The 26,682-nt window shown below is 36.3% G+C and overlaps 1 protein-coding gene across 4 annotated transcripts; it reads left to right on the top strand.

Annotated features, from left to right (window-relative positions):
* The first annotated feature begins 2,999 nt into the window (after positions 1–2,999).
* On the top strand, positions 3,000–18,208 carry SERBP1 (SERPINE1 mRNA binding protein 1). 4 transcript variants are annotated; one of them, XM_033113520.1, is made up of 8 exons: positions 3,000–3,434; positions 6,931–7,081; positions 7,642–7,782; positions 7,911–7,982; positions 8,549–8,668; positions 11,433–11,610; positions 14,523–14,696; positions 16,061–18,208. In XM_033113520.1, exons 1-8 carry the CDS (start codon positions 3,122–3,124, stop codon positions 16,115–16,117), a joined length of 1,206 nt encoding a protein of 401 aa, XP_032969411.1. In that variant the 5' UTR covers positions 3,000–3,121; the 3' UTR covers positions 16,118–18,208. The 4 variants fall into 4 exon arrangements, with proteins under 4 accessions (XP_032969411.1, XP_032969414.1, XP_032969413.1 ...); XM_033113523.1 differs by having other exon boundaries at positions 3,001–3,434; positions 8,594–8,668; XM_033113522.1 differs by having other exon boundaries at positions 3,001–3,434; positions 7,893–7,982; positions 8,594–8,668.
* Positions 18,209–26,682: the final 8,474 nt, after the last annotated feature.

The following is a 26,682-nucleotide window of genomic DNA, read 5'->3' as shown; positions in this document are numbered from 1 at the left end:
CAGGCTGTGTGAATTTGGGGGAGGCACTTAACCAGTTTCCCTATCTGTAACAGGGAGGTAGAGATGATGATACTTACTTCATAATGTTGTTCTGAGAATTAAAGGAAATAATACATGTAAGATAGCACAATATCAAGTGTATAGTAAACACTCAAATTATAGTTGTTAGTAATTATTATTATAATATAGCAACAGTTAGTCATAAGGGATTGAGATTATTAAGAAATGGGTAAAAACAAGTTGTAAGGTGGTTGAGAACTGAGTATTAGCATCCTAAAAGCAAGTGAGAACTAGAAGGTGGTATCATATTCTGTGTCTCAGTTTTATTAACATTAGCTAACTATCTTGGATATTTAATCAAGATATTTGGATAGTTCTCAGCATTTACTGCTAGAAACTCTTTAGAGAACTTACTATACAGATAAGGCTGTGAAGTTGCGTAAGTATTTTTCAGAGAACAATATGTGATTCAAGCACTGCTACAGGGAACTGATATTTTAGGCTACACTTCTAATCAGTGGTATCTTATAACTTGTCACTGTACTCACGCTTTTAATTTGAATAACAGTCTGCCAATAGGTCTCCTTTCCTCCTACCTTGAGGTTTATTCCGCAATATATTTTCTGTTGAGAGTAGCAGGAACATTTAATTATTTTTAAAAACTATTTTAACTTCTCTGAAGAAAGGGAACATTAGTGAAAAATAGTTACTTACAATAATTGATTTGTGATATAAAAGAATTACTATTTTGAACTTTAGTCGTGTACTTTAAAAATGGGCTTTAAAACTTTCTTGGATTAACCAAAATTCTAGGAGAGAAGAAAAGGAGAGAAGGAAGTTGAAAGTGCTTACAACAGTTTTTTTCTCATCCCAAATGTTTATTCATATTTCCATGTTAAGTTAATAGGTACGTTTTCTGGGAAGTATAAGTGAACCTCATAAACTCAGAGCCATACAATCCCCCTATATGTAGCTTACCTTTAAATATTTTTATTGTAATAATGCTTGGTGGTTATAAAAATCTATTTGGGGAAACCAGGGTTCTGTACATAGGATAAAAATGACTAAGTACAGGCCAGACTATGGTAGGAGTGGGCAAATTACTTAGTTCCTTTGTGCTTCATTTTTCTCTCCTTAGAAAGGAAATAATACCTTTCTCATAGAGTTGATGTGAGGATTAAATGAAGGCACACATGTAAAGCGCACCAAATACATAGTAAAATATCATTTTAGCTCTTAATTGTGTTGTTGTGGCAATGGCCAGAAAGAGGTAAGCTGCAGATGTCTTTAAGATGCAGCTGTTAACAACCCTTGGTAAAAAGAAAAGGCTTGTTAAAGCATGGGGATCCTCCAAATTGCACTTGAACTAGTATTTTCAAAGAAGTGTGAAGAGTATGGTCAAAACTCCTTTTTTTTTTCTTGGTAGGAGCCACAAGAGCCAGAGCTTGTGGAGAGTGTTGGAGGGTGTATTCGAGACTTAAGTGTGTGTGTGGCACAGACTGAGGTAACAGAGAAATAGGTGACTTTGAGGAGTGGGGGCTGGATTTAGAAACAAGAAAACCACCAGGCTTGCTGCCGCATGCCTGTAATATGACTTTCATTTTCCATTAAGGAATTGATTTAAAACCTACTCTGAAATTAATAAGATCACATTCAGCTGTGTCACATACCCTGCCTGGCATCAACATTTAAATCTTATTAAATATTGGAAATTAATTAAGAATTGACTGACTTCTATCAGAAGACAGAGTTTAAGAGTTGATGTCAACAGTCTCATAGTGGAATTAGAAGACTGCGTTAACTCCTGGTATTACAACTTATACCGGTGTGAATCTGATAACTCATTTCACCTCTGACAGTTTCATCATCAGTGAAAAGGAGAAAGTACCTATCTAACCAGTTGTTGAGATTAAGGTTATTTGTAGCACCTGAACGATAGTGATTTATTTTTCTATTATATCTTGTGTTAATGTTAAAAGGTTTAAATTTATGATATATTTAAACACTGATATGCTTGAATATGCACTGACACTCTTTTACTTTAATAGTCGTTAATATTCTCAATATCAATGCTTTTAGTAAATTACGATTAATTCGCTGACATATTTCCTCCCTTCATTGCACATTTCAGGCTCTAAAATGTTTTATTGATCACATTTTACTAACATTTAATTCTTGGCTTGCCGGACACTAACGGACGATTGGATTGACTCAAGAAAGTGTTTCTAAAAACTGCTTTTCGAGGCTTCTGCAGCCTCTAGGAAGTGCTGCACGTCAGGAGTCAATAGTAATTAAAGCATCCTTTGCAAAACGACATTTCTCACCCAGGAAAGGCGCGCACACTACTCCCAAGTGGTAGTTCAATTTGTCTTCTTGATTAATTCTGCTACCCAAGTTCACGTCCCTGTGAGAGGAAGCGTGTTCTGCTTCACATTATACAGAAAAGTCTCGATTCATTATTGGGGGTACAGGAGGGGCGACTCCAGCAACTGAGCAGCTACTAGGGACTTGAAACAGATAGGGTCCTGCCTGGGTGAGGCCAGTGCGGCACCTTAGCAACCCCCCCGCCTTCCCCCAGCCCCGGAAGTTTGTTAGCCTCCAGTTGTGAGACCTGGGAGTCACCTTGACCCTCCCGGAGAGGTGGGGAAAGTTAGCCCTGGGCCGGAGGCGGGGTGAGTAAAACCATAGACAGTACTTTCGAGAGCAAAATACGCGGTCACGTTCTCCTGCTTCCAGGATAGCACGAGACCCAGAGAGTTTAAGGGTGGCGAGAGCAGGTGGCAGGACTCCGCCCACCACCGAGCTTCCCCCTCCCTCAGCTCGCACGCTCCACTCCCTCCGCGAGGCCCCGCCTCTTAGGCGCGCGCGAAGAGTTGTCTCGCCCTACACTCTGGGAATTGTAGTCCCGGCGCCAGGAGCCTCCTCGGTAGGAGCAACTCTGGCCTACATACCCCATGGTGCCATGCGGCACCAGCCGCTCCCGGATGTGTGCCTGGCGCCGGAAGAGAAGACGGCCCCCCTCTCTCGGCCCGGCCATCTTGTGGGAAGAGCTGAAGCAGGCGCTCTTGGCTTGGCGCGGCCCGCTGCAATCCGTGGAGGAACGCGCCGCCGAGCCACCATCATGCCTGGGCATTTACAGGAAGGCTTCGGCTGCGTGGTCACCAACCGATTCGACCAGTTATTTGACGACGAATCGGACCCGTTCGAGGTGTTGAAGGCAGCAGAGAACAAGAAAAAAGAAGCCGGCGGGGGCGGCGTTGGGGGCCCTGGGGCCAAGAGCGCTGCTCAGGCCGCAGCTCAGACCAACTCCAATGCGGCAGGCAAACAGCTGCGTAAAGAATCTCAGAAAGATCGCAAGAACCCGTTGCCGCCCAACGTTGGCGTGGTTGACAAGAAAGAGGAGACGCAGCCGCCCGTAGCGCTTAAGAAAGAAGGTAAAATCTGTGGTAGAAGGTGAGGGAAACCCAGGGTAGAGGGAAGGAGCCGGGGGGACTTGCGGCTACTACTTGGTTCTCCAGCTCCGAGTGTCCACGGGAGATTTTGCTGTCGATTTCCTCTGTGTTTTCCCCACACGACAAAAGCCAGGTTCTGCGAGGGTGCTAGCCCCAAGTTCAAACCACCGCCTGCAAGGTTCCTGGAGCCCACCCCCTTCCCGCCCCAGGTTCTGAGCAGAGGAGCATGGTCCGGAGATTAAGCTGCTCCTCTGGCGTTCGCGGGATCCTGGGAGGTGGTTGCCTTCCCGCCGGATTCCGCGGGTGAGCGCGTGGACGGAGGTTACGGGGAAGCGTGGGGTCCCCAGCTTCTTCCTGCTCCAGAGCGCTACTTCAGAGTGCTGCTTTGAGGTGCGGTTGTCTGTTTTAGGCTTCTTTCCTGCCATCTTGTCCCACGATGTCGGGGAGTACCCCAGTGAAAAGCTGGGTTCTCAGTTTATACCAAGTTCCTTCTGTGTGTGAGGCTTTCCGGTATTTTCGAATAAGTTGCTGTTTTAGGTGCCACATGTGCTTATTGTCCCCCCTCCCCCCCGTCACCCCCTCAACTATTTTAAACTTTGTAACTTGCTAGAGTGAGTTAAGCTGTTGGGAAGGAGAGAGGTTTGGCTGCCGTCGATTAAGCAGAAGCGGGAATTCTGAATGAGGATTGGTTGTTGGAGGAAATCCTGAGGATATCGTCCTCGTGTCACGATCTTTTCTCCCGACCCCCCCGCACTCCGCACTCTCTCGCACTGTGTGGCTTGGCCCGAGCTTCTCGGTGAATTGAGTGCAGAGGCTGTCACGTTAGCCAAAGCAGAGCTCTTGAGTCTAGCTTTTCCTCCACATGTGCGTGAAGCATGGTCAGGATTTCATTGGCGGGTAATAGTTGCTTCCAGATCACTGTAAACTTCTCAGGATTGTCTTAAGCTTGATTTTTGCATTCTCACTCCTTGCAGGTTTATCTTTTGTGGTGAATGAAAAAGCAAAACAGTTGGGGATAAGAAAAACATACATGATCAATAACAAGTAGGTGTAGGACCAAAGCTCTGAATCTTTAAAGTTGCTTTTATGTGTTTCAAGTTGAAATTACCCTTTACTGCCACGTGCTCCTGAAAGGAGATGTTTCTCATTAGCTTTGGTTGAATTCGGTAGCATTCAACTAATTCGAAAAATCAAATCATGTTAGATTTTGGTTTAGGGTCTTTTTTTTAAATAAAACTTCTGTGAGGCTTGGAGTGAAGAACCAAGGTGGTGAATAAAGCAAAAGAATTCTCATACTAAAATTACAGGTTGGAAGTATTGGAAAGCATGTATAGTCGCTTAGGCCAAATATGTATTCAGTCAGCTAAGCTTCATAGCAACCTGTACACAACTGAATAAATCATTTAATTTCTGTGTTAAGAAACACTGGCTTGTGTAATTACTTAAGCTGTGCTCAGCTTGACCTCTTGGATCACACTAATCCAAAGAAAGCACATGAAAAAATTGAGTCTGAAGTGTGAATCTAAAACAATACAAGATAGGTGTGTTCCCCCATTTTGAATGTTCAAAGCATGAAGCATGGTTTAAATCCCTCAGTTGTTTTGGCCATAAAGCACATCTTTGAAATAAACTCTTACCTGGAAACTAGTATTTTAAGTTACAGCGGCAGGGAATTATTTCATAAATTTACAACCAGGACCGCTTGCCATTCAGTAGTGTTTCCTTGGGAAATCTTCCATATTTCAACATTCTCCTTATAGATCAATGTTTCAGAGCACCCTGAAACTTAAGCTGCATAAAACATAAATTTGTAAATAAAGGGGAAATGTTGAATTTAAAAAAAATTCACTTTGAGATCCTACTGTCAGTCAGTGTTTACAAAGTTGTTGCCCTGATCATGTGTTCTGTGCCTTTGAATATAGGTCCTGGCACAGTGCTAGACATACCTTAGACATGTATTTAACGTTTTTAAGAAATAGTTTTGTAGTTCATCTTTTGTCTATTTGAAGAACTTGAGAATTGACACCACAGAATATCATTGAGTGTAGACCAAGGTGTTTTTTAAAAAAAATATTAAAAGCCTGGAATCTAGTTCAAGTTAAGTGGGCTTGCAAGTACAGAGAAATAAATGAAGAGAACTTGCATTTTTAAATGTCAATTATTGGGTGAATTTAGTAAGGTTTTTAGAATCTGTAAAGCCTATATTGAATATTGGGTGGGGAAGCAAGCCATTGTTCATTTGGGTGTGTTTGGCTTGGATATCATTATAAGGGCTGGTTCCATAGCTCCGCCCTGATACAATGTACCTGTGACGAAATTTAAAAAGCCTTGGTGTAAGATCTAACAATTGTGGCCTATCTTGAGAGTTTATGGGGAATGGACTTTAAAATTTTATTGAAGAGTTTGTTGATATTTACTGTTTGACTCCAGTTACAAGCATCTACCTGAATGACTAGGTGTGTCCTGGTGGTGGTCCACTTTCTTAGAACCAGAGTGAATCAGCTTAAGATCTTGTTATAAAAAACCAATTCCTCAGCTCCTTTTTGACTGTCAGAATTTGTGGTTTGGAAATTACAGCATACCTGAAATTTTACAATCATGAATTTAACCATCTATCTACTATCTTTAAGGCCACCAGTAATGAGTATTGGTTGCCTTTGTGGGCCCAGGAAAAAAGTAATAAAGGAGGAAATCAGTAACTCCTTTAGCCATCACTTAATGCCACAAGTTTCTGTTTCCTAAATATTGCTTGAAAGGGGTCTGTGTGTGTGTGTGTGTGTGTGTGTGGGGAGGCAGGATTCTTTGGATACAAAGATACTTGTAAGAGCAAACCAAAATAAAAGATCTCCATAATGATAAAATAACACGTATATCCTAATGGTTGCATAATAATGTATATTCTTTAAGTGAAGTGTTGTGTGTGTGTATATACTATATAGTATATACGTATATAAACAAATAGAGGATGGTGGTGCTTCTTCCTGGTTAAATAGCTATTTCAAACTATGGATATGTAATCCTAAATGTTATTATCTGGTGAATGTGTGGATTTGTTTGGCTATTTTTGAATTGCTACTGCTGTGTTGTCTTCTTTGGTATCTTGAAAGCCAAAATGAATCATTTGGGTACAATTTCTTTAAATTTAGGATTTTGAATTGATTGGCATCTCAAAAATTAGAAGAATAATGGCTGACTACCCAGATGACTTCCAAGTCAGTTACAGAGGATGCTTTAGTGGGGAAAATGAGTTGGCAAACTAAATAGTAGTTTGAGACAAGTTTATTGTCTTTAAAATGGGAATTGCTCTAAAATACTTTTTTATACTTTAGAGATGTCCAGTGTTTGCCTTTTTCGACAGGAAGTGCTAGTTAGTGGACTGAAAGAGTAGCAACATTTCTTTTTTCTTTTACCAGTCTAGGCCTACATTATTTTGTGTTGCAAAAATAATTACCTTTTGCTGGTTTTTTTGTCATTTTAGGAATAAGACGTGTTGGAAGAAGACCTGATCAGCAACTTCAGGGTGATGGGAAAATAATTGATAGGAGACCAGAAAGGCGACCACCTCGTGAACGACGATTTGAAAAGCCACTTGAAGAAAAGGGTGAAGGAGGAGAATTTTCAGTTGATAGGCAAGATTTTTTAAAATACTCTTCATGTTTTGTCAGTATCAGTTTTTCAAAGAAATGACTGAATGTGTGCATTGTTATACTTCAGACATTTTGGTAACAGTTTTTAGATTTCTTGTATTGAAACACTTCAGTTGAATTGATGAACAATTTCTTTTCCTTGCTATCCCCAGGTATTGAGTTAACAGGAAAGTCCTGTGGGGTAATTGTTTATAGCAAAGCAGATTTCTCACACTATGCATGTTAGATGTGTTTATTTTAATTAAGTGTATCGATGAATAGCAATTTTACTAGATTATAAAGTGAAATGAATAACAATGAAAAAGTATATGCACTAGTAAGTTTTAAAGAATGTGAAAATAATTTTCTTATTTTGGGGGAGCTTCCTAGTTTTGATTTCCTTTATTTGTTTAGAAATAGACTACTTTGAATTTTCTAAAATGTATTGAACTGTTTGGGTAATGAGTCAGTAAATATGTTCCTGTTATTTTTGAGCCTTTGAATTTTGCTTGTTCTTTTTTCTGGCAACCTGGGGTGACTATAATAGTTTTTATTTGTTTTAGACCGATTATTGACCGGCCTATCCGAGGCCGTGGTGGTCTTGGAAGAGGTCGAGGAGGCCGTGGACGTGGAATGGGCCGAGGAGATGGATTTGATTCTCGTGGCAAACGTGAATTTGATAGGCATAGTGGAAGTGATAGATCGTAAGTCTTTCTGGTTTTTATTATATTTTTGTATTTGAAACTACTTCTTCAATAAAACAAAATTTGAATTTCTAGAACTAAAGAGTATTATGTTAACTCAGTTTTGTTAGTTCTTTTTCACATTACAGTGGCCTGAAGCATGAGGACAAACGTGGAGGTAGCGGATCTCACAACTGGGGAACTGTCAAAGATGAATTAACGTTGGTATTCTGATTTTTAAAAATAACTAATTTTAACAAAATTGATCCTATACCTTCACAGAGGTTCACCCATAGCTATTAACTTTTATTTGTCCCTGGGGCAAGAATTGATGTTCTCATTTCAGCTACTTCCTTAAAAGATAGTGTCTTGTTGGATATGTTTGGGTTATAATGTGTAAGTGATCACAATTTCTCTATTTCAATATATGTGATAAGAGTTTTTCTTTTCATATGGATATCTGAAACCCTAAATTGATTTTGTTTGGATATTCTGATTTTCTGTGTCTTGAATAGTTCCTAGCTATTGAGCTCTGGTCATAAAAATTGGACGAGCTGGTGAAGCTTTATTTTAGAACTAATTGTTCTGTCCTACTACAATATAGTACTTGAGCTATAACTTGGATCAGTATACATTTTTAAATTATTTTCTCTTTAAAGTCTACTGGGGAGTAAATTTAGTAGGAAAAGACTTACAGAATGTAAAATTTTTAAATATTTTTGTATAAAGAATCCTTTGGCTACATGTAAATGGACCTAGATGCCTTTCTTTTTCTTTCTTTCCTTAGAGAGTCCCCAAAATACATTCAGAAACAAATATCTTATAATTGCAGTGACTTGGAGCAATCAAATGTGACTGAGGAAACACCTGAAGGTGAAGAACATCCAGTTGCAGACACTGAAAATAAGTAAGTGGTTTTATGTGTAGTGATAATGCTCCAGCATTGAAATCAGTTTGGAATTTACCAAGAAAATAACCTATAGGTATAATGCTGTTAACTTGATGGCTTTGTAACAGGAGAGACTTTCATTATACCCCAGTCCTTCAAAGAGTATCAGTTTAGAGGAGTGTTTTATGAAGATACATATTGGGTTCTATAATGGTTTGAAAAATAGAAATGGCTGTTTCTATTTGAAATTATCATTGTTGTCTTAAAAATAGAAGGAAAATAGTAAAACCATAAGGAAAATAGTGAAACCTGTTAGCCCTGAGCACAAAAATTAACTATCTTAATCTGAGAATAGAGAATAGGAATAGGATAATGATTTTTATCTAACTACCTTACGTGGTAGAGGTAATGGTAATGATATGTAAGTAATGAACAATTCAAGTGGTAACTGTCTGAAGACATCGAATAGGTGGGAACCGGAATCTGAAACTGGGGATTTATAAAAATTAGACCAAATGGTTGAACTAAGAGAAGTTGTAATATTTAGACCTCATAGTTGACAGTACTTGAGACTCTCTAACTATACAAATTTTATTCTGAGACGGTTTAAAACTATAAAACTTGACCATTTTAAAATTAGTTCCTCCAACTCTTTGAAATTTTTTTCCATCAACGTAGAATTTGGAAATAATATTAGTGGTTTGTTTTAAGATGTATGAGTCGTGCAAGAGCCAGAATATTAGTTTACTAGTTTTCTTAATCTTTTTAATTTTCTGAGTTTTTAGGTAGAAGACTTGAAGTTTTTGTTTATTCAGGGGTGGGAGAGTTTTAAAGATTCAAGTTATGCTGGTAGAAATAATTTAATTCCTTCCTCTAGTTTCCATCAACCCAAGCAGAAGTTATATAGCAGTCATTTCTTACAGTATTGTGGTTTAAATTCTTCCATTATAGATGATTTAGGTCAGTAATTCTTAACCAGGACATACTCAAATCAATCGGGGATGCTTTTCTAAATTTTCCTTTTTCTCCAGGAAGAATTGCTCTTACAGTGAACCACTATTAATGACTGGAGTATCATATTCCATAGAATAAGGAATAACAGATTTGCTGTTGGAGAGAATAGATTAAAAATACATGGTGTTAAGTGATGTGCTGAACTTGGGGAAATATAAATTTGTTTATATGAAACTGTGGAATCATAATTTTGTGTGGTAAGCAATGAAATTGTGATGGGTGAGTTAAATGAACCTTATATAACATCAACTACTTCACAAATCCTCAATATAACTGTTGTTCTTTTAATAAAGAGTCCAGGTTTAAATCAGCTTAAGAGTGATTTGCAGAGATTATAAATGTTTACCAGAAGGACGTCATGTATTGATAGGGTATTGGAAGCAAATCCTTAACTCAGGACCCAGGAATGAAATTGAGGGTATTTGATCTAAAGAAGGTCGCGATGACATGAGAGCAGTCTCCAGTTTGCTCCAGAGTAGGGGAGAATCTGAACTTAATATTTGTATCTTGTAATGGAGGTATAAAATTAAGAAGCACAACTTTGGCTGACTTTGATTCCCCTATATAGTTTCCAGAGCTTCTATTTTGTCTCATTTGATGCTTACAAGAACCCTTGAAGAAGGTAGGTGTCATGATGTGATGAAGTGTACTGAGTTTTGTTCTTGGCTGTGTCACAACTTAAGTAACTGGGACCTTTTTTCTTAGTTTTCTCATGTGTAAACTGATAGAGTTGAACTTGATAGCCAAGATATCATCAATGTAAATTTGGTCTAGGAAGTTTTAAGATCGGATTTGTCAAACAGTAGAGATTAATGGAAGAGGGGGATATTTGAGCTCTAAGGCTAACTGAATCACCTGCTATCTTTGGAAAGAAGCAGAGCTCCTAAAATAGCAAACACCTTGTTTGGTGACAATTGGAAATTGAGATTAAACTAAAATAATGGATTCCTAGGCCTGTGCTTTTATTCTGCAAAAAAGGAAAATGATAATGTATAATAGTTGTAACCTTGAATAAAAATCTTGTAAAAAAAAAAAAAGAAAAAAGTAGTTATAACCTGAGAAGTGTATTTGGAAATAACTAGTATTAAATACTGAAACCTATGTGTTTTGTGGAGAGTTTCATTACTATTGAAACCTCAGTCTTCTGTCCATACACAAAGGTTAGTTTGAAAGTTGGAATACATAGAGTTTAGGATTTGTAGAAACTTGGTTTTTAAAGTTTGTTTTGTTTTGCTTTTAGTATGGCTCAAATAAAGGATAGAGAAACAGTTCTTTTATATTCTAGAAGGTGACACTTGGTTTCATGGGCATTATAGATGATTACCTTCATAAATGTTATGAGTTATGTATTGTGGGAAATTACAGAAATTAGAAATGTGTTTCATGAGAGAAGCTAAGCCAGAGTTTATTCACATAAGGGTACAATTTTAAAACAAAGGAGTGTGGTTTTTAAGAAATTTGTATGTTAGGTTTCGTAAAGCCAATTCCAGATTGTATTACTGATAGATGATCATTTAAAAATTTATGAAGATGAATTGTATTTTTCTCAGGTATCCATATTTCCACTAATTTAACAAGCATTGAATTCCTGCTCTCTCTCTACCAAATTACATGTTAGCTGTTGGGTTACGAAGAAAACTATGATCCTCCCATCCTTGGATAATCTCTAAAATATTACCAACCAGCCAAGATTAACTCCCTTAACTTATAAGCAATGTAGATTTTATCAGTCATGTATCAGCAGTAAAATTGAAATATCTTTTCACAGGGAGAATGAAGTTGAAGAAGTAAAGGAAGAGGGTCCAAAAGAAATGACTTTGGATGAATGGAAGGCTATTCAGAATAAGGACCGAGCAAAAGTAGAATTTAATATCCGAAAACCAAATGAAGGTGCTGATGGGCAATGGAAGAAGGGATTTGTTCTTCATAAGTCGAAGAGTGAAGAGGTAAAATTAACTTCTGTGGTGTTTGAAAATGTTCAGATGTGTTTTGAATTGTATTTATAAGTTTTGGTTTAAAATTTCATGTGGATAATCTTTATAAAGAAGAAAAGCTTTACATAGGATTGTTTGGGGCAGATAAATTGCTCAGGAAAATAAGCTACATTATTATATACCAAGAAATTTAGTCTTTCAATCAGTTCGTAATTATTTATAATATGGTAGTCTCCCCCTCGCCAAAGCTGTTAGTCAATAGTATATCATATTAGTGTTTTAGAAATATGGTAGGTCTTTTCAAAGTTGTGATGATATTTTTTAAAATTTTGCCTAACTGGTTATCATGCAAGGACGTGTTAAATTGAAAGGTTGGCATTTTCATGTGGCTTAGCTTAAAATAAAATGAGTGGCTTCGTTCAGTATTCAGTTTTTGAAACTGCCTGTGCTGTAAATAATGGTCCGGACTCTTCAGTAGATGGCAGTGAGGAGTGAGGTAAAGACCAGATAATTAATTTACAGTTTTTCTTTACTTATGAAACACGGAAACTAATGAAAATACTTGAGAAAGGTAGGTTTGTGGCTTTTGATTTTGGTGGCTTCTATTTAAGTCTTGGGACACAATCCCAGTGCTATATCTTCTTAGGGCTTGAGTAAGTATGAGATTTTAGTCATGAACTAAAGTTGAATTAAAATGTTATGAAGGCAACCTTGTAATAAGATTCAATAGGGTCTTACTACATTTTAATTTTCTAAACAAAATAGCTGTGAAAAAAACTTCGAAACATTTTGAAATTAAACTGAGGTTGAAGAGACTTAAATACATTTCTGGGATTAGAGATGATTTTTTTAAACATTGACTCTTAAAATAGTAAAAATGAGGACATTCTTTTAAGTGTCAAGGCCTTTAAAAAAAACATTTTGCTTCATCAGAACACTTTTGGTTATTTTTCACAGTTTTTGCAGATAAAGTTGTTTTGTGTATCTGGGTAAAACAATAGGATTCCTGATTAAAGAACCTTGGAAGTTCACCTTGGAGAGATTGTTTATTTGAACTAATTAAATTTGTTATGTTAATATGAAAAAGATTTATTAGGCACATTTGAGACAATTATTTGTAACTTTTTTGGGATCCCGACAGAACTTTTCTCCAGAAAAAGATATATGTACAAAATTCTGATACAGTTTTAGGTGATTCATTAATATCCTGAAGCCTCTTCATGGATTTTATAAAAATTGGGTATGGTATTCCAGTTTTAAGTATTATTTTATAGTGAGCTTTTTAGAAATAATCACTATATATGAGGTGATGTATGTGATTAGAAATTTTTGAAAATTATGAAATGTGAAACTGGTTATGAATAACTTTGATACCAGGACATTTTCATTATTAAGCCATTTTTATGTGTTTGGGCCCTTGAGTGCCTTTGTGATGTGGGCACTTGTTTAGATCTGGCCTCTGGCCTTACTGGCAAGTATCGCTTTTGTATTTGAATATATGTAGGTCTTCAAGTTAGTTATATACAGTTTTCTACGAGCTGTTTCATTTTTACATAACCTTCAGCCTCACAACACGTATAAAGTAGGGAAAAGAAACTTTTTAGAAATGGAGATCTGAGTTATGGTGTTATTGACAGCCGAGACCAGAGATCTTATTTCCTGATCATTCACTGCTTTAGAAAAAGAATTTTTTGCCAGTTTATCCTGCTAGTTACCTTAAAGGTTAGAGATGTGCCTTGAATATCCAGACCTCGTTTTTATTAATGTAGTAACACCTTTGAGGTGTTTCAGTAGTGTATCAGCTTACACCTTTTTGCTTCTGTGCTCTAGAGACTTATAAAAACTTCTAATTAATAAATGGTGATCATTGTTTTGCTATTGCAAACATTTGAAAATAAGACAATTAGTATATATAATTGACTTTAATTTGCTACTGGTTTTGTGGATTGACATTTATGTTTAGGCTTCTTTAAAAATTAATATTTAAAAAAGGACTTTCTATTGCCTGGTATGGCACTAGGGGATGTGTTTAATTCAGATATTAGATGATTAAAGAGGTGAAAACATGGATACAAATAGAAAATTTACTTGTGCTTTACAGGGTAGTTATTAACAGTTGAAATATTACAAACTATTTAGAAAGAACAAAATATTTCATTCCTTCACAAAAGAGGGTTATACATGTATTTAGAAAAATTAAACTATGTACTTTACAGTAGTATAAGGAAAGTTTCCAACTCGAAGATTAAAACTCACTCATCCCAAACATACAAGAAGAAATCACGCATTAAGCAGAGTAAAATTCTCTGGCTGTTTTTGCAGACTGGGTCATGAGGCATAAACATAAATGCAAAGTAGGGATTGATTTCACAAACGTGATGGCTTCATTTTTAAGATGATTACTATAAGGCATGATTTTATTTGTGTGCAGCTTTTCAAGGTTCCCTTAGGTAAAGCTCTTTTGCATTTGAAACTATAGCCCTCTAGTTTATATGGAAGAACATACTTGTATACGAATAGAGAAACATTTTGAGAAGTCTACACAATTGCTTTCCCCAAGTCATGGTTGGAAGAGTATAGAGCATGTTTTCTTTATAACTTATAAAGAGATTCAGTATTATCAACATAGAAACCTTACATGCCATCTGTCCATGTCCTTATTGGGTTTCTTTATGAGGAATCCTAATCTGAAGGACATATCTTAAATGGACTTACCCATACTTCCCGTTAGGGGAATATGAAAGAAAATGAAAGGAATTCTTCCCTTAAGATCATTATAGTTGATCCCAAAGCTTGCTTGTTATCTGTAGTGGTGGTGATAGATTTGTTCACAGAAAGTACAGATGTGGTCTTTTTAGAGCTCATTTACAAATTTGCAGCATTACTTGCCTATTAATCACTCAATGGCCTTCCTAAATTTTTAGGCTCATGCTGAAGATTCGGTTATGGATCATCATTTCCGGAAGCCAGCAAATGATATAACGTCTCAGCTGGAGATCAATTTTGGAGACCTTGGCCGCCCAGGACGTGGTGGCAGGGGAGGACGAGGTGGCCGTGGGCGTGGTGGCCGTCCAAACCGTGGCAGCAGGACTGACAAGGTAATCGTAAGACTTGTTGTTTTATGTAATTTGAAGATCTGTTGTGGTAAATCACTGCTCAAGGTCCTTTTGGGGACATAAGTAGAAGAAGAAAAAGGTAGACATGTCTTCAAGAAACTTCATTTTAGGTTATATTTTGTTTAAAGCACTTAAATGACTGAGTAATGTTGCCAATAATTAAATTACCACCCTTTATTGAATACTTATTAGGTGCTGGTCATGGTGTGGTGGTAGGCATTTTATGCATTATGTCATTTAATTGTTATTATGTTGACATCCACCATTTTACAGAAGAGGAAATTCAGGTACAGGGAACCAAAGTTAACTCTTGGCTTTTGCCAAAGGTCTACCTGAAATGCCAACTGCTTCCTTTGCCTTGACTCTTCATTGCTTTTAGGTCTCAGCTTATCCTTTGAGTTCATTATGTAATCGTGTGACACTCACTAAATGATTGTCTAGTAAACACCTTTTTTTCCTTAAGTTTTTACTAGACTTCTGTGAGAGCTGGAATTCATTTTTGTCCTAGTTTTTATAGTCTCCCATGCTTTGTACAGCGTGCAACACAAAACCAGTTCTTAACGAAATATTTTGAGAGAAGCCCTAGTAATTGATAGTTTTGAATGTGGATCTGTTTGATGCCCAAGTCCATGTTTTTAATGTGTAGATATTATTAAAGTATTAGAATTAACCTTTGGGTTGGTTCATTGTCTCTTATGGTCTATCTAGGATACAACCATAATGTCTTTGAATTCTCAACACCCGATAACACAAATTGGGGACCCATCTGCTAGAGTCTCAGTATTACAGATTTTATGGTCACTAGTAACAGTGTGATTTGTTTCTGTGTCTTCCTCTGGTATCACGTGTTTTTAAAAGCCAGTGTTGTATACGTGGACCCTTTTAATACTTTTGTTGTTGTTATTTCTACTTTGTAAATGGCATTTGGCAGTTGAGTCTCTTTCTGTAATAACATTGATAAATGTGTTGCTTAAATCATTATAATCGGTTTCTTAGCCTGCTTTCAAATTGATGCCATTCTTACTTAGCAAGTGGGGAAATAAAGGGACACTTAAAGGAAGAATCCACATATCCCATATGAATCTACTTGTATGCTTTATTAGAAAAAAATAACTCATGCTAATACTAGGATATTTTCCTAGACCTTGATAGAAATTCAGGACAAGGATCATTGCAAGTTATTTGTAGTCCTATTCTGATCTATAATTTTGCCTTGAACTAAAAGCTTTGACACACTTTACTATTTTTAATAACTTCAAGGTTTTTTAGAGTTCTGTGTCTAAATGTAGACACTGGCAATTTATCTTCAAAATTTGAGAATTAATTTTGGTTTGTTTCTTTTTCAGTCAAGTGCTTCTGCTCCTGATGTAGATGACCCAGAGGCATTCCCAGCTCTGGCTTAACTGGATGCCATAAAACAACCCTGGTTCCTTTGTGGACCCTCCTCTCTGAGGTTTTGCATGCTTAAGGATCCCAAACGACTAAGAAATTAAAAAAAAAAAAAGACTGTCATTCATACCTTTCACACCTACAGACTGAATTTTATCTGTTTTGAAAATGAACTTCTCTAGCTACACAGAAGTAACAATATGGTAGTCAGTTTTGTATTTAGAAATGTATTGGTAGCAGGGATGTTTTCATAATTTTCAGAGATTATGCATTCTTCATGAATATTTTGTATTGCTGCTTGCAAACATGCATTTCCAAACTTGAAATATAGGTGTGAACAGTGTGTACCAGTTTAAAGCTTTCACTTCATTTGTGTTTTTTAATTAAGGATTTAGACGTTCCCCCAATTACCGACCGGTTTTAAATACTGGACATATCAGTTTTAATACCTGCTTTGCATTTTCACACATGGTTAACTGGGACATGTAAACTTTGTCAAATTTTATGCTGTGTGGAATACTAACTACTTTGTGTATTTTAACTTAGTTTTAATATTTTCATTTCTGGGAAAAAATCTTTTCACTTCTCATGATAGTTACATGCTAAATCTTTATATACAGAAATACCAGACTTGAAAAAATTCAAAGCCCATTGGTTTATTAACCCTTGCTCCTGCATGGTTCATTGGGTTCCAATTATAATTGATTCACAATTTCAAAATGTGTGACTTTCCCACTTTAAAAACCAAATTAGACATCTTACTGGTGAAAGTTGTTTAAGCTACTTACTGTTGATAGACACATCCTGTTAGGTGAAGTAGTTTTATGGGTGTTGGGCTTTCCCCACTCCAATAGAGTGGGTGGAACAAAGTTGATTTGGCTAATGCATAATGAAATTTCAACTGTATGGCAAGTTGGTATGACTTGTGTGTGTGAAAGGTCCCAGATCAAAATTGTACACCCATAATCAACAATCCTTTAACCCTTCCTTGTTCTAAAGAAACCAAAGGGCACTGGTTAGTATGGTAAGATGGGGGAGTATATTACTTTTTGGAATTTGGAAAGCAGACAGCTTTAGTCGATAAGATTGGAACAGCAGCACCATCCATGAAATATAAACCAAAAAATCCTGTTCTTGAATTTCCTATATTGCTATTAATTTTGGTCCTGAGTTGATAGATACTGTTCCACAGAAGGTGGTATCTTTTACCTCTTCTCCATTAGAAAATTAGGTTAATAATGGATTACTGAACTGGAACATCACCACTTAGTTAGTAAAACATGGAGAAAATGATTAATAAACAGGTTTTCTACGATCCTTTTTTTAAGTCTTCTGACACATTGTTAAAGCAGGAAAGGAATTTTATTTATAGTTTTAAAAACTTTTTTTGTCACTCGTTAATTTTCAGTTATTTTCTACCAATGTATGGTAATGTCCAGTTTTTAAAATACTGAAGATCTTAAATCATAAAGTGTCTGCTGTTTAGCTGATTAGTTCTACCATACACTTCTGAGAGAAGTTGCACAGTACGAAAGTTAATTCATTTGGGTTACTAGTTACCTACCAGTTTGACATCTTAGGAAGGAGGTAATGGTTTTTAATGATGGATAAACGTGCTGGTGTTTTGGATCTTATGCTGAGTGTGTTCTGGTGCTAATGTCTAATACAGTTTTATATTTACAAACATACCTTCTACCCAGAGGCAAGTATTAATTTAGTCCATATGGACTATTGACCCCTCGAGATTGCAGCATACGTACTCCTAAGTCAGTGTGTTTAGACTTTAGAGTATCTTAACTCATTTCTGGACATGTAATATGTTTATAAACCTCTTGGTTTCTAGCAACATACAGAAATCACCTGTTATTAAAAACACTTCAAGTTCTACTCTTTGTCAACCATTGCTGACATTCTGTCACTAGAGAATACACGGCAATATCTGATATGTTGCAAGCTTTCAAGGTAGCCTGAACTTTAAAAAGTTGGTCCATTAGTTGTATCTGGTGGATGTAATTTGCCTCCTAGTTCACTCTGTGTCAAGAGCTAAAACTGTGAACCTAACTTTCTTTTATTGGTGGGTAATAAAGATTTTATTTTCATGCTCACTTCTTAAAAGTCATAAAAAAATCAAATAGGAGCCCATTTATCGTCATGTGTTTTCTGACCTGTTTGTGCATCCCTAAGATAATGCTCATATTTTGTCCCCTTATGCTTAGATTTTGTTTATGTGGGGTTTTTTGTTAAACCAGGCTGTCTTAATGACATTTGGGAGGGATACCTGTTTTAAGGAGTACTATAATTAGGTGCATTCTTATGAAATTAATTTCGAGGACTGACCGAACAATTGGCATTTCTCTTAGCAGATCACATATTTAAGTGTGAAGATTAATCATACTGAATGCCACTCTTTGGAGGGGCCACTTTTTCTTTCATACTCTAAAGAAAACTTAATTGATAGAGATCCCTAAATTGTAATGGTGGCTAATTTAATGCTTTAGTGAACTTTTACCTTGCTGCTTTTAAATGGGAATTATGTTCGAGTTGATATTTCTTAAGATATTTTCAGCTTCTACTGAAATGATTGGGATATGGTTTCTTTTTTTAGTTAAATACTATTTTGAGAGTGGAGTTAAAAATGTATCGCTAGGTACTATACATCTAGTTACTTAGTTTTATTTTAAAGGTGGAAGCAGAACACATCTCCAGGGTTGTAAATATATTTGAGGCTTATTTTTTGCTATGGGTTTGGAGGGAGTATATTAAGTACTCATTCTGATTGTGTTATTTTTTTGCTAGAGATGATTGCACTGAAATAGAAAAATGCTATACTATTAGAAAATTGCATACAAAGTCTATTGTATGTTGGATTTAAAACAATCTTTAAGAGCACACACATGAGTTGATTATTCAGTTTCTTTTCAATATGTTTGATTGACTTTCTCAAATCAGGTCATATTTGACCATTGTAAAGATTGGTGGTTATTTTATCTATCAGTTCATCCTGTGTTTTAGTATCAAATAGATAATATTGCCTGATTTGTTCAGTCATCATTTAACCAAGAGTTACTGGGAGCCTGTTACATACTAAGCACTGTTCTAAGTAGGAGAAATATTAAGATGGATGAGATGGGCCTTCCTTTCAAGTAGATCATTTTCTAATGATCATAAAACCAAATGATTTTACAACATGAGGTTAGGAATGGAGATGAACACAAAATTTAAAAGAAACTTAATGGAGAAATGTGAAGGTGGTAGAACCTGAAAGATTTTGACTTGAAGGTAAGATTGTATCAGGTATCTTAATGGACATCTATCCCGACATTGAAGTTACTGGCATAACATTTTACAGCTCTCAGGTGCACGCAGTTCTACTTTCTAAAGAAAGTAAATCAGTGCTTAGAAAATAGATTCTAATCCAAACATTTGTAATGCTACTGAAATTAACATGTAAACAACTTTAGTGTCTGAACATTTATAAACCAGATCATTTCCAAGTAACTAGAGAAAGAAAGCCCAGAACTTGATTACCAGTTTGCTTTGTAGAGTGTATCTAGTAACAAGGCAATAAAATGATATGTAATCAAACTTGCAGACCTTGTACTGGTAGTGAAAAAATTTAAGTTTGCAGAATTGTCGGGTTTTATCATTGAGATGTATATTAAGTGTCAGCTTTCAGCAATTTGGGTTCAATTTTTTTCTCAGCCTGAGTTTGTTTCACTTGGACAAGTTCTCTCAACTTGATCTTTATTTTGAAGTTAGAAAAATAATGAAGTTTATATGATAAGCATTTGAAAGAAGTCTGTTCAGGCTGCGAAGGGATTCACTAAATCAAAGAATATAGCTAAAGTAAAGAAAGGTAACTTCAAGAGGATAAGAAGCTTAATCTGAGAAAATATTAGGATATAAAGATAAATTATTAAAGCCATCAAGATTGTGGCCACAGAGGAAAGGACTAACATTGGAAATGAGTGTCATTTAAATAAGTTCTATATTTAAGCCAGGGGCCAGCAAGCTTCAGCCTGTGGTGGCTTTTGTACAGTCCCTGAGTTAAGAGTGGCCTTTACATTTTTAAAAGGTAAAAATATTCTACGAAGATGTTTGTAGCCCACAAAACTTAAAACATTATCTGGCCTTTACAGATGTTTGGTGATTCTGATTCCCAGTAGAAGCTAGCACTACTAGATCAACATATAAGAGTTCTTGTAAAATAAAAGTACAATTGTAGGTACAAATTAAGTCATCCTACCTCACGGGAAGTTGCGAAATCAGAAGTATTTTAAAGCAGAGTGTTTACCTCTTTAATAAGAATAAGGGCAAGATATCTGGGAACTGCTTGGTAAAAATGGTCTTGTTATTTTAAGAAAAGATTGTGTGGCTTGAAACTTAAGTATGTTCTGAAAGCTGTTAAGTATAAATTTGCTATAAAAGTAAGCTTAATGCTATGATTGTAGTTGAATGTTTCATGTTTAGTGGCACTTAGTGTTAAGGTCTTTCTGTTGTGCTGATTGATTTTTTTTCATGATGAGAACTCTGAACATTTTATATGGGTAAGAAAATGTCTGTTTTGATTAACTCTATTAAATTGAGCTGGGACAGGAATTAATGGCTTCTGAGGACTGCATTTCTCAGCTTTATCAGGAGAGGATCCATTTGGGCAGAGTTGAGCTTTTGTGCCATTGATTACTTGTGTGTTAAATAAGGGGAGTCAATTGTTCACTTCTGTTAGGAAAGAAAAGGTGAGAAATGCCCCATACAAGTTAGAAAATTACAAATTGTGTTTTTGTTTCCTGTGTTACTTATGTTGGTGCTTAGTTTAAATCAGTAATATTTGTCCCTTTTGCTGCCCATGTGGGAGGAGGGTGTGAATTTCCTAGTGCACTTGTTATGTTCATTCCAAGCCTTGTGCATGGAAGGCACAAAGATACCTAGTAGTAACTACTATCTGACACGATTCATGGATTTTTAAAAACGTATTTAGATAGACTCATCAGGTAATGAGAATTCCTCTGAATTGATCTTGCCTGTGGCTTTATTCCTTAAATAGCTGCATTTAAATGTTACTGGTATGGAAATGTGAAAAGTGAAGGGCTATTTGTTACTTGGTGAACTTTAGGGAAAATAAGTAGCTTATCTTTGGAAAATAATGTTGATATCTCCGTAATTGCAGTTGTAGCTGATTGATTTAACAGAATTTAGGAACTTAAAACGATCTCTAATTTGAATAAATGGCATCAGTTTTCCTCTTTCTAGAATGAATATTCTGTATAAGGTGGTCTGGCTGAATTTGGTTCTTGTAACATTTGACTGCCTTGCATAATGTCAGAAATTTGGGGAACTTCACGTATCCAATCTCGTTTCACACCTTGAGTGTAATAATCCATAGTGAAATGTTGCTTTGTTTGGCAGCCATACTCTTGTCAGTACTTGAGATGAGCACATGTTTAGATTTTGTGTTCAGACTGCCAGAGGTTTGGAAATTGATGACTAAACACATCAAAGAAGGTAGTGGATTTACCTTCCTGCCTGCAATTTCACGGCTGAAGATGTTCAAGATTTCATGATTGGTGAATTAAACTAAACACACATACATACCTTTCTTTTTAGAGATGGGCAGTTGGTTTGTCTTCTCACTAGAAATTCTGAATTTCCAATGAAGCTTCCTTTTTTTTCCCCAGTTAAAAAAGGCAGAATTTTTCATACAAACTACAGATAATTTGATTTCAACTTGATATTGTGTATGTGTATACAAAATATACATGTACGAGGCTTCATTTAGGTGCTAGTCTGAGGAATTTCTGAGGGATGCATGGACGACTGGATTGGATAAAGCTACTTTTAAGACATGTTCATTGATCACCAGTAAGGGAAAAAATTATCATACCTAGTAAGTACAGTGTGTACTTCAGACCACTGTATTATGTGCATAACAGTATGCCTTGAAGTCTGAGTGGCACTTAGTCACATCAACAATCCAGTAGTTCCAAGTGTTTTTAACAATAGGACTGATTTCCCTGCTTCTTGAGTCAAAAAGTAGAGCTGAAAGTCATGTTAAGTAGAGAAGTGCTTTGGATGCTGTGTAATGCTGAGAGAAAATACAAATCATCTGAGAAAGACGTCTTCAGGAAAGATGGACAGTTTATTAAGAGAAAATTGCTACTGTATTGTGGAGGAACTAGTACCTCATAGTTAACAGGAGAGCATTTTTCCAGGATCATCAATCTTGCTACTTAGTCAGTTATTAAACTTCAAGTGCAAATTTTTAGAGGGAAGAATTTGAATTGATTTGAAGATTGCATCTGTAGCTGGAGAAATGACTCGATTGACTTAATTATCCTTGCAAGTTATCTATTGCAAGCAGGTCAAAAGGGGATGTGTTTTTTTAAACTGTCAACTCAGATGCACTGAAAGCTATGCTGCCAAAGACCAGAGTGGATAAACTACAGGGAGTATTTATGGAAATGCAAAGGTATCCAGTTGTGGGGTTGTAGTACAAATGAGAGGAGAAAAAAATTAGGAAACAAGTATGCTGTACAGTGTTGCGCAAAGAAGGCTAATGACCTTTTACTCCCTTTGTGATGGAATAAAGTAAGATTTCTGTTTCTAAATGAAATCTTGCAGCGTCCTATTTTCACCTTGAGTTTTTTTGGCTGATGAGGGCTGGGGATGCGGGTATCCTCCAGGTTTGTTGGTTTAGACAGCACAAAAATTTCTCAGGTTAAAACAGGCCATGTTCTCAGCTAACCGTGCAGGGAGACAAAGCCATTTTAGCAAGTGAATTCAGATTTCTTGCATAAAGGAACCAAGTATTTTTTGTTAACTAATTTTTATCAGGTTTTGAAAGAATGTTTTTGCCACTTTGAACATAGTGAAAATGTCCCGCTTGTGGGTATTTCTATATTTCCAGTGAATGTTTATGGCCTTCCAGAACAGTTTATTCTTTGAATTTTTCATAATAGCTTTTATAGTATTTCCTTGGGTTTTATTACCTACCATGTTTACCCGAAAATAACACATAGCCTACCATCAGCTCTAATGCATCTTTTGGAGCAAAAATTAATATAAGACCTGGTCTTAATATAAAACTGGGTATAATATAATGTATAATATATAATAATATAAAATACTGGGTCTTATATTAATTTTTGCTCCAAAAGATGCATTAGAGCTGATGGTCCGACTAGGTCTTATTTTCAGGGAAATGATATAAGTAGTAAAATGTCTGAAAGTGGCAAGGGAAGATAATTTGAACTTCACCTACTTTCTCGTCTAGATATGGGCATGGCCTCTTATGGAATAATTCCTTAAAGTTGTGGAAATTAAAAAGTGACCTCAGTTGACTTAAACGGACCCCCACAGCAGCACACAAAAGGTTTTTATTTTTCTTAGAGATATGATTGAAATCTCAGCAGAACCACTTGTGAATAAACGACCACTAGCAGAATATGGAAAGGCATTTGTGTTTCAACAATACAAACAAAACTGAGTCAACAAAAATGCAACCCTAATTCCTTTTTGCTTAAGAAATAGCTTTCATGTTTGGGGGGGATAATCAGGTAAATTGGGTGGGTTTACCTCTTTTAATTAAAGAGAAAACATTGCTCTAGTTACTTTTCTAGTCAAAAGGAAGGCCTCTTTTTTATAGCTTTAAATACTTCATTTATAAATTTCCTTAAAATAATGGACTTGGGAGTGTTACCTCCTTTCTGTGGCCTATCTGTGCCTTGTATTGTTGAATTTAGATTAGCTAGGTAGTAGACAAATAAGCAAATTTCAGGAGTACCAGATTTGTCTTGGTGTCATTTGTCACAAAATTTACCTGTTTTTAAGGTAGATTTCTTAACCAAGAATGATCTAGAACTTGAGAAGGATGGAAATGCCAGGTTTTGGTTATTTAGTAAAAACAGCTTCAAAGATTTTTATGGAATCATAGTTTTCGTCAACTCCAGTCAAAATCCCAATTGATGTAAATTTGTAGAGCAGTCATTTGCATAGAAAGGGATTGTATAATTGAAAGTTATGCTGTGAAACAAGACTGTCTGGTATCAGGTACTAGTTGTGTGACTTTGGCTGAGTTGTATCTCGATTTCCTCATCTGTAGTGGAGATAACACCTATCTTAACAAGTGGTGAGAAGTGAGTTACATATCTTAAAAACTGCATGTACTTATTATAGTCAGCCCTCTGTATCCACCGTTCTGAATCCAGTTTCAACCAATTGCAGATTAAAAATATTTGAAAAAAATGTTATTGTTGCTGACATGTACTATGTAGTTAGACCTAAGATGGTTGCATCTGTGCTGAACATGTACAGACTTTTCTTGTCACTATTCCGTAAACATTAACAGTACGATTTACAGTGTATTAGGTAATATAAGTAATCTAGAGATTTAAAGTATGTGGGAGGATGTTCATAGGTTATATGCAAATACTATACCATTTTATATAAGGGACTTGAGCATCTGAGGATTTTGATATGCAAGGGAGGGGTTCCTGGAACCAATCCCCTGAGGATACCAAAGGACAATTGTACTGTTACATGATAATCCTTAACATTTCCTGTTAGAATGGGAATTTGGCACAAATTGGCGTGTTACATAAAGTTTGTATTTCAAAGATCCATTGCTTCAGTTATTACCCTAACATTCCCCAACTCACACCCCCACCTGAATGTGTCATCTCCTTTGCCTTTCCTACCATCTGATAGGAAAACTAAGGGTCAGTGAAAGTGCCAAAGTGGAGGAAGAAAGACATGGGCCATAAAAAATGTGGTTAGTGTCTGTCTGCAGACCCACTGTCTCAGGCCTTAGGGAAAAAATAGATAATTTATATTTTATTGACTCCAATTATAAGAGTAATGAGTATTTGCAATGAAAATGCAAAAATGTAGTCTATAAACCTATGGCTGGAGGTAACCACTGTTGCCATTTTGGTGTATATTTTTTCAAAAATTTTTTGCACTGATTTATTAAGGTGAGATGATGCTGTTCAGTCTTTTGTAACTGACCATTTCTATGTCAAATATTGTTATAAAAGATTACATAGTATGTCGTCAATTTTAAGGTCCATTCCAATTTCAGGCATGTTAAAATGGGTGGGGCTGCACCATAGCAGTCAGTGGTATATCAGAGTTTAAGTAGCCACATTTCCTTCTATTTTGAACGTAATTTAATAGGATGTTCTAAAATTGGTAGTCTTATATTTGATGAAATTCAGTATTTTGTTGTATAGATGATTAAGTCCCTACTAAAGGGCATTTCGGCTCCTTCCATTTTAATCAATGCTGTGACAAATCTTACTCATTTGTACTGTTGTTTGGTATACATTGGCTGGGAGTGGAGTTGCTTATTCAAACTTTTAAAAAGATTGCCCAGTTGCCTCCAGAAAGGAGCCAGCTAACATACCTGGTTGTGAACACCAATTTCTCTGATTCACATTGGCTGAGTTTTTTTCCTTTAGTTTTGCTAATTTGGTAAGTGAAAAAGCATGTTTAATTTTCATTTCTTTGATTACAGGTTATTGTGTTTTTCATATTTATTGAGCATTTAATGTATTTTGTGTTTTTAACAGTCCATTTTTCTTTGAAGTGTTGTCTTTTCATAGTGATCTGTCAAGTGCCTTATTAATAAGTTATTTTGGGCATATATTGCGAATATTTTTATCTAACTTGGTGTGTGTGAGCTTTGCAGTTTTAATTGGAAATTTATTCCAGTATTGGCTGATGTAAAGATCTAACTTGTTTCTTTTCGTTGTCAGTTAGCCAATTGATTTGAATTGCTTATTTTTTTTAGGGGGAAGAGACCCTTCTGATACTTTAGAGTGTGATTTACTTGAGGACTCACCTATCAGTGATAATGTGAACATGAATCCTGCAGGTTAGGACGAGAAGAACAGGGCTCCTTTGGAGGGCTTGAGCAGTGATGTTGGGACAGATGACAACTGCATCAGGAGAAAGAAAAAGACAGTCCTTGATGGAGAAAAAAAGAATCGAACATGGGGGGTTGACTAGAATAGAACGTGCCTAGCTTGGCATCTCTTTCAGTGGCCTCAGGGCATCAGTGAGTTGCAGCTGTAGACTATTAATGGAAGCTGAGAAATTGGGACAGGGTAGAGGGGAAAAAGCAGTAAAGGGAGCGAACTAGGTAACACAGTTTGACTTTCCCTATTTGTAAGGAAGAGAGAAGCCCAGGAAACAATCTCTGGCGTATGGGAAAGAGGGCCTTTAGAGGAACAATTAAGAGGAAGGATTTCTACCCAAGAATTAATGGTGAGTCTCATGATTCCATTAAGTATGAATTTGGACTTTATTTGTAGTATTTAGGTCCCAGAGAATTTTGATGTGTTTAAATAGAGATTTCTGGGTTGACTTTGGATGTGTATCAGGATTTAAATCATTACAAATTTTCTTGAGGATTCAAAACATGGCTATATAGGTGAGCTCCACCTATATATTGGTGAGCTCCTGGTAAACTAGGCAACCTAATTTGGGATTTTGTGTGGGGGCGGGAAGAGAGTGTGAAAACCACTTGGAGCAGGGGCAGAAGGAGGTTACCTATGCTCTGTCATTCATGGAAAGAGGACAT

This window comes from Rhinolophus ferrumequinum, chromosome 9 (genome assembly GCF_004115265.2).
Source record: "Rhinolophus ferrumequinum isolate MPI-CBG mRhiFer1 chromosome 9, mRhiFer1_v1.p, whole genome shotgun sequence".
NCBI lineage: Eukaryota > Metazoa > Chordata > Mammalia > Chiroptera > Rhinolophidae > Rhinolophus > Rhinolophus ferrumequinum.
The sequence above is the reverse complement of the archived record's forward strand: the minus strand, read 5'-3'. Positions and strand labels throughout refer to the sequence as shown.

What these genes read in the sequence shown, in the direction of transcription:
- SERBP1 (XM_033113519.1), top strand. Translation starts at nt 3,122, where the DNA reads ATGCCTGGGCATTTACAGGAAGGCTTCGGCTGCGTGGTCACCAACCGA. An exon ending in CATAGTGGAAGTGATAGATC is followed by an intron (nt 7,783 to 7,892) that starts GTAAGTCTTTCT and finishes CAGTTTTGTTAG; the next exon opens with TTCTTTTTCACATTACAGTG. An exon ending in ACTGTCAAAGATGAATTAAC is followed by an intron (nt 7,983 to 8,548) that starts GTTGGTATTCTG and finishes TTCTTTCCTTAG; the next exon opens with AGAGTCCCCAAAATACATTC.